The sequence below is a fragment of the Myiozetetes cayanensis genome, unplaced genomic scaffold (assembly GCF_022539395.1).
Source record: "Myiozetetes cayanensis isolate MyiCay16 unplaced genomic scaffold, myiCay2020 scf7, whole genome shotgun sequence".
NCBI classification, from domain to species: domain Eukaryota; kingdom Metazoa; phylum Chordata; class Aves; order Passeriformes; family Tyrannidae; genus Myiozetetes; species Myiozetetes cayanensis.
Window position 1 is genome coordinate 25102826 of NW_026087964.1, and position 13670 is coordinate 25116495.

General features: G+C 37.9%; 1 protein-coding gene across 1 annotated transcript in view; it reads right to left on the minus strand.

Moving 5' to 3' along the window:
* Positions 1-620: 620 nt before the first annotated feature.
* The window catches only part of PPAT (phosphoribosyl pyrophosphate amidotransferase), a 44713-nt gene continuing 31663 nt past the window's right edge, over positions 621-13670 (minus strand). Inside the window, exons 2-11 of the mRNA XM_050338877.1 lie at positions 13501-13567; positions 9972-10178; positions 9293-9405; positions 9028-9173; positions 7716-7788; positions 6300-6451; positions 5778-5905; positions 5256-5477; positions 4373-4493; positions 621-3116 (exon numbers count right to left, since the gene is read on the minus strand). Coding sequence (XP_050194834.1) covers positions 2947-3116; positions 4373-4493; positions 5256-5477; positions 5778-5905; positions 6300-6451; positions 7716-7788; positions 9028-9173; positions 9293-9405; positions 9972-10178; positions 13501-13567 — 1399 coding nt within the window. The 3' untranslated portion in view covers positions 621-2946. The remainder of the gene's footprint in view (positions 3117-4372; positions 4494-5255; positions 5478-5777; positions 5906-6299; positions 6452-7715; positions 7789-9027; positions 9174-9292; positions 9406-9971; positions 10179-13500; positions 13568-13670) is intronic.

A 13670-nucleotide genomic window follows, 5' to 3' on the forward strand; every position in this document is an offset into this window, starting at 1 on the left:
TCGGCCTGTGTCCGTACCCCCCGCCGCAGGAGGTGGTACGGGCCTCCCTGTCGGCGGTACCCCGTGGGCGGGCCGGGGGTGTCATGGCCGGGTGGGGCCAAGGATGTCAAGGCCGGGTGGGGCCGGGGGTGCAGCCCTGGATCTGCGCTTCGCCCGGGCGGCCCCGGGAGCAGCCTCTGACAGCGGCCCCCGATCGGCTTCCCGCGGAGCCAGCGGCGGTGGTCGGGGTCAGACTTTCCCACATGGTTTGAGACTTAGGGCCGCCACAAAGGAGTGAGAGTGACGGGAGCAGGAGCCGTGCTGGGAGGGGGCACGGGTAGTGGCCTGGAATCATGGAATCATAGAACGTTAAGAGTTGGAAGGGAGCTTAATCATCATCTAGTTCCAACCCCTGCCACGAGCAGCAACACCTCCCATAGACCACAGCTCCATCCAGCCTGGCCTTGGAACACCTCCAGGGACGAGGCATCCACAACTTCTCTGGGCAACCCCTTCTAATGTCTCAGCACTCTCACAGTAAATGATTTGCTCTGGCTCCGAGGTGCTTTCAAGATGGCTTTATTAAAGAAGCCTCTGTGTGTGCTGCCAGCGAGCCCCGCAAAGGGAGAGAGAACGAGAAGACCAGTTCACAACCATTTTTAATGTTAGGCAGGGAAGAAGTTAAACATTAGCTTTCCACTGTTTTGTCACATTCCGTTAAGTGATAGTTTGGCATAGTTGCACATTGGTAATACAGCAGAAACGGTTTAACAGTAAAACATTAATACAAATAGCAACACCTAAAGCCAGTTTTCTCCTTGAGCATACTCACTGGTGCGTGTGTGTTGGCTGTATGTGATCAAAAAGGCCTGGTAACCTGAGGCATAAATCCAGCTGTCAGAATAAAATGACACTAAGTTAAAGATTTGGCATGTAGTGCATCTAAAAATTACAGTGCTCACATTAGCAGTCAGAACTTCACATGTCTAGCATGGAGGGGGGAAAAGACAATAGGACTCTTTTTAAAACCAGATTTATACCACCCAATGCTCAAATCACATTGAAGAAATTATTATTGGACTTCAAAAGTAACAGTTTTGTTGAAAGCATGTTGAAAGAGTATTTGAACAAGTTTCACTTACAGTCTGTCCTATGGACAATTTCAGACAGACTTCTGCTTGTAGCCTTCTTAAACTACGCACCCAAGTGTTTATCTCAAGTAGAAAGGGCTTCTCACACATATTTATAACCTAAGGGCTCAACTGATCTCTTCTTCTAAAAAATATTTGTTCTTTGGGGGGGGCAGGAAAGAAGAAGAGTGAAAAATGTTGCTAACAGTTTTTCTGTTTTCTCATACTCCTTCCTGGTTACCCTGGAAGAGGGGGATCAGCATCCAGCCTGTTCTGGTTTTGTTCAATTTGCTGTCCAGATGAACTGTTATGTTTCTGTTAAAAAACCAAACTTGGTAATTAGAAGAGATCCACATAAATCCCCTGAATATGCAGACCTGGGCTCTGGTGAAGAATGCGCAGTAAAAGCCCAGTACTCATCAAATCTCAGTTCTCCCATGGGCTTGACTGCAAGTAGGTTCTGATTCTACTGTGCAAGACACAGTCTTGACTTCATTAAATGTATTTATATTCTTTTTCTAACTAGCACTTTTGTGTTGTGATTGTCTATCAGGCACAATTGCCACAAATCCCACCTGAGAAAACTCCCTTCTGAATTTAATCACTAATAATGGAATTCTCAACTCTGTGGAAGATGATGGGGAAGGAAAAAGCTCTTAAACTTTTCTGTTTATTTTTTTTAACAGCATCACAAACAATTATAAGGCCAAAGTACACAATGTTAAATAGAAAATCTAAAATTAAGTTGCTGATATTCAGTGAAAAAAATGAGGTATACAAAATATTTTTACAATTGTGCGTAAATTTGCAATAGTTTTCAAAAGGTGCTTTTCCATTTTCAGCTAGTGGTTCATTGTCCAAGTGACCTTCCTGCATACAAGCAACCGTGTAATCGTGATCAGCTGAACACAATGCATGTAACAGCTACAGGTTCTTCAGAACACTTGTTTTTTTCAAACATTACATTTATTCTAACAGCAGTAATGTAGCAAAAGAGGACACATGAAAAGTACACTGAGCATTAGCTCAGACTTCAGAAATTGTCAGGACTTATCCTGGAGAACACAAGATTTAAAACAGAAAACAGAAAGGCAGTGCCGAGTATTTTTTTTTCTCCTTCCATGTTGTATTGCCAACTGAAAAAAGCACACGAGAGATAATATAATTACACTGGACTTCTAAAAAAAGAATTTTAGAATTACAAAACTAGAGAGCTTTTGGCTGAGCATTTCCCTGAGTCTTCATTTTTTAAAATTGTATGTTAGACATTATGTGCATAGAATCTGTTACAAAGGCCTCGATTAATAAAGGCTCTTTAGGTATATATGCAAAAGTTAGGTACTTCCATTCTTAAAAAGTCTAAGCAAGAACTGCTGAGGAAGCAATTTGATTCTTCAGAATCTGGTATTTTTTCCTAAGGAGAAAAGCAAACTTTGGATGCTTTTGCATTAAGGTAATTTGAAATTACACCACACAATTCATGATTTGCGAACAAGTCTAACGGGGCTATCTTTCGGGGCAAGACTGAAGCAACAAACTCTGGGACTGCTACATAATTAAAAAAAACTTTGGTTTTTATAGCATTTTGTGAGAAAATACAAGGCACAAATGTGCATCAAAACTACATGATTTTGTATTTTAATCTTTTTACATTGTTTTCATCAGCACGTAAGACTTCCTGTAAGTCTTTACTTAAAGATGTGTTTTAGTAACAGTAATTAGTTAGCTGTAACAAGGTTTCTGTATTATCTAAATGCAAGGAGGCTATTTAGCAAGAAGGCATCATTGAAAAAGGTACATTCAACAAGAGATGAACTGATGTCCATCCACTAAAAATTCACCATTCTAGCTCTACAGGATACTCTCCAGTAAGACATGCTGTGCAATGACCAATCTTCCCAATAAATGACTTCTGGCTTTTAGGGCTGTTCTCTTGTCTTTCTTTGATGCTTTCTTGCACAGATGATACCAGCCCTTCCACAGAAAGATAGACAACACTGTCTGCTCCTAGAGGAAATAAAGAATTCATTGTTTAAAGCTGCAATATTGTACCAAATGCAATGCTCTTTGGAAATTCAGTAGCATTATCATATGGATTATGATGCCAGGTGGATCACCTTACCAAAAGAGAATGACTGAAAAATTATCAGATCATAATGTGCCTTGCCCTTCTCAAATGCTTTGTGCAGGGAGCAAACTCACTGAAATCTAGACAGAATGTTCTGAGTTGTGAACAAACACATCACAAATACTGCAGAATCAGAAGCAAAGTCCAGTATTAAGACTCACTAAACTCCCTGCAGGGTCCCAGAGTGACCCTAGTTCAGGTCTGGAAGCAGACTGTGTGTGGCTACTGCTTCCCAAATCTGAGCACTGACGAACTACAAAACCTCACTGGGACTTGGAGGAGGGGACGATCATATGTTCAAAAAAATTCATTATGCAGTTCATGCAAATTTTCTAGCAGTAGGAAAGTTTGATACATCATTAGTTTTCTATAATTTGCAGTCATTATGTGGTGAATAACACTTAAAAATGAGATCCTACAAACTTGAAATATTTCAGCATGCCTTCACAATAGTTTGGGGTATTAGACAGTGACAGTAAATATTTAACACAAGAAATTGGAGTTTACAGTGAAACATAAACTGTTAATTCTTCTTTTGTTCTGCTGCAAACGTGACTCGAAATTTGAGAAGTTTTTCAACATTCTTTGCTTGGTTTCATATGTCATTTCTTTCAAAGTGAAATATATAAAGCAGTTAAAATTATTTACATAAATTTAAATTTGTAGAAAAATCAGTGGGTGTTTACAAATTCTGAACATATTTTTGTGAGTATCTCATGAAAGTGAAACTACAGCCGCTTTTTATTATCGGACCTATTTTCTTCCTGTAACTCCTTATTGTGAAGGTTCCTGGAAGGAGCTTTAAGTATTGGAGAGCTTTGTTGTCATACTTTATTTGTAACTTATGCTTATGCAATTATTTTAATACTTACCATTGTTTTGAGAAATACAGCTCCCTAACTCTGTTTAAAAAACTGTGTAGCTAAATTGGTTTGATCTGTAAGGCACTCACAAAGCAGAGACCTAGCTTATCAACCTTGCAATTTTTTAGTCACTTTTGCTACTATTGCCTTGCTGTGTTGGGCTTTATTTTAAAGTAGACTGTAAAATACCTATAGGTGAAAACTTTCTCTCAAAAAAAAACACCAAAAAACCACCCAACAACAAAACAACAAAAAAACCAAGTAACATTTACCTATATAGTTTGCAAGATCACGAAATTCAGGTCTGTTGGCAATGAGTTCTTCTTTAGTTGGAATGTTTATTCCCATGTAACAAGGAAATCTTATGGGAGGTGAAGCCACACGGATGTGCACCTGAATAAAAATATAATTTCAAAATAGACTACTGTAGTATAAGATGACAGCAGATAATACCACAATACCAAAGTCCCAGTTCTGCAAATGATAATGAACAGAACACAGCACTGCACAGAAATTATCAAAGGGTTAAAAGTAAGATATAAGTTTTTTCAGATGCCAAGACAGGAGGAGAAAGAAAGACAGTTTTAGAACTTATTTTTTACAGTATTTCCTGATGTTCTGAAAAGGTTCCATCCTGGTTTTGCTTCTCTTCTGCAGTGTTCAGTCTTTGATGCACAAATTTCAGTTTACAAAGTCAACCATTTTATGTAACATTTTTGCTCCAGTGATTGTCTTGCACACTTTGTTTCCCTTAAAAAATCTTTACCAATTAAAGCAATGGTGCTCTGGTAACTTAGGGCATGTGGTATTTACAGCAGTATGTGGTTGTGCTTTATGCAGGTCCACAAGATACACATCAGAAATACTTGGTTTTCTGATCGTAACTAATGTTTTCCATTCTCTTTTTGTTTGCCACATAGTGCTTTTTAAGTGGAGACCTGTTCCTCTCGCCTTAATCACCCAAAAGTCACAGTCATAAAAAAGAAACTATTTAACCTATCACCACAATAAAAATGCAGTAGCCATTGTTTTTCTCCACGCCTGCCCTTTTAAATAAGGAAGCAATGTATAGTACAAATTAAGACAAACCCCTGTGCTTTACCCTCCCATCAACTTCTATTACATCTGTATTGTACTGACTTAAAATTACCTTACCTCTTTTGCTCCTGATTCTCTCAGCAGTTTTATTATGGGTGAAATGGTATTGCCCCTCACAATTGAATCATCAATGATAACAACTCGTTTGCCTTTAAAATTGTCAGACAGAACACCGAACTTCTTTGCAACACCAAGCTGCCGTAACCTCATATTTGGCTGGATGAACGTTCTCCCTACGTATCGGTTTTTACAGAGCACTTCAACGTACGGTAGTCCACACTGCAAACAGGAGACAGTTAAACAGAATTAATATATAAGGACTTGTTATTCTCAGTTACTGTTTTTTTAAATCAATCTTAGGACTTAGTATGACTTCACGGTAACCAAAAAATGTTTAAATACCTTAACATAAAGGAATAATGAGAGAAAAAACAAGGCAGATGACTCAACAGGAGTACCCTGCATACTGAAGATATAAAGCTTTATCAATACACAACTCTAGCAGCCCATATCATCACAGTGCATTACAAAAAGAGATATGTGTAAACATGCATGGAGGGAAAAAAAAAGGTAACATACCTTTTGAGCATAACCAAGAGCTGCTGGGGTTGCAGACTCTGGAACAGTGCTGACCAGGTCTGCTTCCACAGGTGCTTCAATAGCAAGCTGCTGCCCACATCTTCTCCGGACTGAATACACCATCTGACCTAAGAACAGGAAGAAGTGTTTTTCTTGGTATGCATAATTCAGATTTCCTCTCAGTTTGCTGTACAAATTTCTGTGGCAAGTTGCAGGCATAGAAGTTAGTAGGAAAAACTCCAGAACTGATAAGCAGTCACCTGCATAAGGTCATTTTTTATTTCCTTCTATACTGTCATAGTCCAGCATTTCACATTTGTATCATTACATAGAATTAAAATCCAGTTTTCTTCTCCTGATGAGTTTTATCTCAAAAGTTTTGCCAACCCATTCTATCCCAGCTGTGCTCTGCAAGCTTACATTCAGTGGTACCCTACTGTGATAGCAGGTAATTTCCACATGTCTTCCAGGATAACATCTTCCACTATTTAGGGAGGAGCTCTGTACATTACATTTTCATACCTTCAAAAATACTGTCTGGTCTTGCAAAATAAACATATTCAAAGATGCAGAATGCTGATGGATCTCCTTCAGGTCTTCGTACAACATCCAGTGTCTGGACATCATGTCTGGATATTTTCACAATCTCTCCAGGAAGGACCTCACGATAGTACCTTGAAAAAGAAATACACAGCAGTTAGAAATGTCCTAAATGTGGATGATAATTTTGAAGTATAAATAAGAGTCAACTGACAGGAAAATATGCTTTTGAACATCCTAATATGACAATTTGTTTTTATCTTAAGATTTGACCTGGAGAATTTGAAGACTAACATTCTAAGACAAGTGACCCTTACTAAAACAGTCTGAATTAATATCCAAAAGCACTAAATTAATACTTAGTGCTGGAGAATTATGTTATTCATCCTATATGTGAGACGTAGAGTACAGGCTTAATTGAGATTGAATATATTCTAATCATATAGTCCTGAATCAATACTTTAGAGCTTTCCTATGAGAGCTAATAAATATTACAATGCAATATAAGAAATATAATCAGACAAAAGAATCCTCTCACAAGCTAAATCTAGAGAAATATCTCTCTAGAGATGACAGACAGCTACACCTGAATGACGGAGAGATGACTAGAAATGTACAGTCAAATTCTCAAATCTGAAGAAATATAGAATAGTAGTAGGTTTATTATGTTACAGTGTTCAACCTTATGAAACATTTTTCTAGATGCTTAGTGAGTCCTCAGGTGGATATTCTAACAAAGTCAATCTACATCTATCACAAAATATATCCTGGAGATATAAATCAGAGGTGAGCAAATCTGTGTTTATTCACTGGTCAGACAGGAGCAGCAGCAGACAGCAGCACTGGCTACAGCAGAAGTTTAGACAAAATTGCTTTTTTAAAAACCCATATGTTTCAGCTGATGGTCCTACGTGGTGAGCTTCTCTTAACAGAGATTTTGAAGAAGTTTCAGAAAACGGTTAATTTTTTTCTGACAAGGAGGCCAGTCATCAGCATATGCTACAGCTCATTAGTTAGGCCTGTGAACTAGCAGTGTAACTTTTTTTTAGTTAAAGAATTATTTTGTAATACAACAATGCTGCTGCAAATGAGGCTAAAATGAATAATCTGTATGGATAACCAGACATAATGCAACAAGTAGGAGACATTTACTTTGCAACAATAAAGTTGTCTTTACTGTTACTTTCTGCACATATAATTCTTCTTTTACAATCATCTGTTCAAGAAAATTTAAATTTAAACTGCCAAAAACCAGGACTGGCAAAAAATCATCCACAACAAACTAATCCTTGATGTCTTTCATGTTGTTATAAATTATGTTATTTGGCAATTTGATATTTAATGTTTAATCACTGCCTGAGGAGAGCTTTCAGACAAAGTGAGAATCAGGTCACTTACTCTGCACCGATAGACAAAAAGCTACAGGATTCAGATGAGACAACCCATCCTTCTGTTTCAGTATTATCTTTTCCTGAAATTAAAGATTGCAGTTAGAGTCCCCAGTTCTTGCTACTATGACCACCCACAACTGCATTTCTGTTGCAGATCTGGCTTGCTATGGTTTAGGTTGCTAAGTGTCCAGTTAAAGACCACTGTAATTTTTAACTAAAAGGTAAAGCATTTCACAGTTTCTGTAATATTATTTTTAAAAAATCCCAAGCAAATCCACAACATAAACATCCTAAACCTGTACTGGGCAGAAGTGGAAGTAACAGCATCATATTCACAGTTCATGAAGAGAGACAGTTCAGGTAACTACCTCTGTTATCCCTGCACTATTTCAAAGTTTTCCAATTCTAGTTCAGTAAATTTAGATATACATACTTATTTTGTTCATACAAGAAAATTGTTACTTTTCCTATGCATTGATAGAAAGATGCTTTTGAACACAATGGATCCTAGACTGAATTCCAATAAGGAGACTTTTGAGAGGCAAGCACAGGAAAGATCAAATTGTGTTATGTAGGGTAGGAAGGTTTGTATGCTTTAAAAAATCCTGGTAATTTTTCTTGTGGTTAAACTTACCCAGTTTTATGAAGATATGGAAGCATTTACTACTTAGTCTTTTAATTATTTTAGTTTTAAACAAATTAAGATATTTTAATCTCACTTAAGAGAAAATGTTGATTTGCAAGCTAAACAGGAACGCATAAATTGATTGCATAGTGTTCCATTACTGTATTACATGTGGCTGGGTGCTTGGAATTCGGAAATACATTGTGAGCAATCTGGCACTTTTTGCCCACCTTACTTACTATAGGAGAAAGGAAGAAACCACACTTACTTCTGGACTGGATATCATCCTGAGCAACTGGCTTTAGGTGGACCTGTCTGAGCAGGGGATTTAGCCCAGTGACCTTCAGAACCCCCTTCCAACCTCAACCCTTCTGTTCATCCCTGCTTTCCTGTTTAAGCGATGAGACCTTAATTAAATTTTCATAAATATTGTATTACACCTGGGCTGCCTAATTGTGGCAGTCACCAGGCCACTAGGATTCCCTTTATCTGGGAACAGAATTTTGCAGACTTCCTACAAATTTTTTTTCCCTTACCAACTTTTTTTTTGGTTTGATTTTTCAAAACTGACTTCCTACCTACAGCTCAGTAAGTATAGCTTTAATTACTTATACCAGTGATTTCACACACAAACTATGTATAGGCATATGGAGATATACAGATAAAGATATATATCCATATATATGTGGTTTACCTTTTCCATTCATGTCCCCTACTGGAATAAGGCGACCAATGCAGAGCGGGCGATTCCCATATGGATCACGTACTGCATAGATTATGTCTTTATGCATAATTAGCAATGAATATGAAGTTGGAGTTTCCTTCATTAAGTTTTTTATTCTGAAATGAGACACAGGTGAACATAACTTTGTGTCATGTGAACAGCTGTGTGCATTTACAGCTGCATATCATGCCAAGATCAAATTGCTGTTCTTGATTCTGAGAGCCATTCTCCTCACCTTGCTACCCAGTCGGCTGTGTCATCATTTTCTAGAGGAGGTGTGTAAGCCAGCAGCTGGGTGATCAGTTCACTGTCAGAACTGGTCGACAGTCCTACACCATGCCGCATAAGCTTTTAAGACATAAACCAAAAGTGTTATCAACATTTAAAAAACCCTCACATAACACTGCTCAGATTTTCATCTAACAACACCTTTGTGCAATGAACAAATATTTTAAAACTTATCAGTGCTTCAGCTTATCCTATCATAATAATGCCAAGTTTCTTCCACCAAACCAACTAGTAAAACTAGGTAGTACAATCATCTACACTAGTACTAAATTTTTCCCTTTTCATCTCATTCCTTTGCTCCACATGCAACCAGAACTAATGCCACCAAAATTCAGGGCACAAATTCACGTTTGGGGCATTTAATTAGCTTTGTGCATGCTCTGGGAAGAGAGATAAAACATAAGAGGGAATATATGAAATTGCCTATGGCAGATCCAGAAAGGGATATCAAGACGGAATCCCCCGCACAGGATTTTTTCCCCACAAAATGATCTATTCTGATTAGGGTACTCTTTCCTTACCCCAAACAGTTTAGTATTAAGGAAGAGTCACAGCAACCTTATGGCTCACTGATGCCTCACACTCAGAAAGAAATGACGCCAGAACCTCCCAAAGGAAGTACTAACCTTCCTCCTGAGCTGTGCAGCATTAGTTAGCTCCCCATTGTGTGCCACAGCGATCTTCCCATGAAGAGTCTCTACGACAAAAGGTTGGCAGTTCTGCAGCTCAGAAATTCCTGAGGTGGAGTACCTTGTGTGCCCAATACCAAGGTTTGAAGGGTACAGCTTCTTCAGGCTGTCTGCATTGAAGACATGATTTATAAGACCCATTCCCTTTGGGAGAAAAAGAAAAAAAGGTTCTGTTTGGTTTTATTTTCCCGGTAACTTTCTCATTTCTTCTTCTGTTTGGTTTTGGAGCAGTATTAATGAAACTTTAAAAGAAAGGCAAATAACCTGAAAGACATGGGAAAGAAACAAGCTGAGTAGGTGTCACAGTGGTATATCAGATTCCATTAATCCTGTTTTTAAATAAAGCAATATGCATTTTTTTGCTGAGGATTTTCCTGGAACAGTCTATTCCCCGACTGAAAATACATCTTCTGAAAAACACTACCAAACTGTTGTGTTGCTTAAAAACACCAGAAAAAAGACTGCCAGAAGACAGGAAAGGAAGGAAAAAAGTTGCATGAACGAAGTTCTAGGTAGAGAATATCTTTTACAAGTTAGTGGTACAATGGATTCAGTTTTAAAGTGAATCTATGGTAATGTTTATTAGATTCCACTGTCATTCTTGCCAATGTCAGAAGTAAAGCTTTTTTTCAAAAGGTTTTATTGTTTACTTGCAATTTTCATATAGCCAAGTTGCCTTGTATCTAAAGCAAAAATACATCAAAACCTTTTAGTCAGCTGTCAGCACAGGAGCTTCTTTTGGCAACAAGCACTATGTGGAGACAATTTAGCTGCAAGAATAGTCTGAAAAGCTACACCGAGAGTACAAATTAAGTCTGGATTCCAGGCCCTCCTATAAACTCCTGCTTCTGCCACTGCCTGTGGAAAATATTTACATCCTTCTATGCCTGGTTTGACTATGAGGTATGGTAATTGTTGTATATATGATGAGTAACACTCCTCTAAGACCTTCAAAGATACACAGGAGAGGTCTGAAGCTCCGAATGGCTCATAATCTGTGCTTCAGATACAACAACAAAAGAGTGAGATGGAACAGAGAGAAAGGAAATTGGCTGAGCTGTTTTCAGAGCTCAACCAGAAAAGCTTAAAGAAGACTCAACTTAAGGGTGTTTTCTGCTGTAACTGCTGTAGAGTCAGAATACCAAAAGGCTGTTGTTGCATATGTGGTTTTAGGATATTTATTATCATGTTAAAAAGTTACTGCCTCAATCTTGTATGGGTTTGCTTTAATGGTCAGCAAAATTTATCCCAAATCAATTACCATCTGTGGTCTCATAGATGACATAAAGGTGGTCTAAAGTTGTGTACTCATGTATGGACAGAAATGCAACCATGCACTCTTATTTTATTAGGCCAACTTTGTCCTGACAGATCTGCCAGTTCACAGGTTAATGGATGTGGCAAAGTTAAGTATTGCAGTAACTTACACAAGCAATGCTGGTTTAAATCAGATTTGGTTACACAAGTACATAATCTTTTAATTGCAGTTTGAAATACTCCTCTGATATAGATTGCACTGGTGTGGGATAGCAAATGTGAATTACACTAGCATAAAAAAATACCAATGAAGACAGTCTTACATCTGTATTATACAAGCCCTTATACATGCCAGAACACAATAATGGTTTCATAAGTTGCTGCTTTAATATATTATTCTTCATGTCCAAGTGTGAAACAATCTTTCTCTTACTGGCATCACTATATCTATACAAGAGATTTATGTTTTTCCCTGAGCTAATACATCTATGACAATATTGTTTTGTTGTATGAGTCTAGCTGAAAGGCTTCCACAGACAAATCTGGACATGTCTTTCTGGGAGATTTTAAAACAAAGCCTTTGTCAAGGGCTATTAATCCACGGTCAAAGGCTGACCACAATCAGAAGGGAACATGTACCCATACCTTAGATGGTCCAGTTCATACTCTAATATAGGTATTGCCTTAAACTGTTGACAAAGGTGAGTAAGTTGATGCAGTGAGAAGAGAGCACTTTTTGCATTCTGTTTGCTATGAAGAAGAGTCAAGTGGGTTTGGAGAACAAACAGGTACAGTAGCATCTTAACTGCTGATATTTTCTGTACTACTTTACAAGTCAGAGTCCTAAATATGCTTTCACCAGTGTAACAGACACAAATGTTTGTTATGTTAGTACCTCTTCCAGGATTAACCAGGTCATATAAATTGTGCTGCACAGGTTCTTTAATACACTGTGGTTATTAGTTTTTAAAAGTGTTGTAGCTGAGAAATACATTTCAAGGATAAAAGATGGATAGTCAATTAAATTCTTAGCATGACAGCTAAGTATTGTAGCTCAGTAACATGGAGATACTGCAAATTATTATATCACCTAGTGGAAATTCATTCTGAGAAGCACTTTTTACTATGGGATTTCTAGAGCAGCCCACTTTACAGGAAGCTGAAATTCCTGTAAACCTGTAGGAAAACTGAAGCTCAAGCAGAAGCAGGAATGAAGAACAGATAACATGCTGCTAAAGTTGAGAGAAGGTGCATTTAAAAGCGTGTGTGTGTGTGTGTGAATCAGGCTGTAAATAACAGCTAGGAGGGCGGAAGTGCCTGAAGAGGGGATAAACATGACGTTTCAGAGAAAAGGATTTGTATGAGGCATTGAGCAGTCATGTATAGATACATATGCTGCTGCAGCAGAGTGGTCCTTAGTCTTGGACTGATCTGAACAGCTTAATTAATGTTTCTCTGAGAACTCTGAATGCTTTCTGATTGTGGTCAGAGGATATACATCAAAAAGTGCCCCATGTTTTTTTGCTGATGTATTTTTATTTCCAATCCTCTCCTTTTCTGGGATGGAGTAAGGTGGAGATTATTTTTTTCCTGATCACATTTTATACAGAATGAACAGAAATATCCCCAGAGCATAACATAATACTTTAGAGGCTGTGGTCATTTTGTGTCCTGTAACATCCCCTGGGATTCTCTCAGCTTGAGAAAGACTGTGTGACTTTCTCAGGCCTCCATTCAGTCTTATATTCTGTTTATTTTTACCTATGGGTAAAGTAGTTGCCACTTCCTTGAGTCTCGCTAACATAAGATTTACTCATCCATTTCCTTGTGCAAAACCTTTAACTGCATTTCTTTTCTCTTGAGATCAAGTTGCATCAGTACTTTTCCAAATCTGCAGAGTTAACAGTTGAGATGCAGGGTGACTTTGGTAAGTAGTTTTTCAAACATCAGTAGCATGATCTGGATAACTTCTGAGTGTCTGCCACTGTATGCACAGATACAGCCAGCAGGACAATGGTGGCATGTTTGTTTTAAGCATACACTCAAGACAGAAATTACACAAGTAACAAAATTAGGTACTCTAACTGACAAAACCAAAACAATCCATCAAAACATATTACTTTTTCTTTAATTATACTGTTTCTTAGCAGAAACAAACTTTCACACATCTCTGTTAAAAAAATGTACAAAACATTCATTTGCATTTTACCTTGTGCACTTTGAATGACTGGGATGACTCTCCATCACTTGTCACAATTCCAGCACTCTCCTGGCCCCTGTGAACAAAATAAAATTAACATAAAACACTGAAATGCTTAGAATATGAAATACTTTAACATACAATGCATTGGTGTTTTGTCATGAAATTTAATGTAGGCT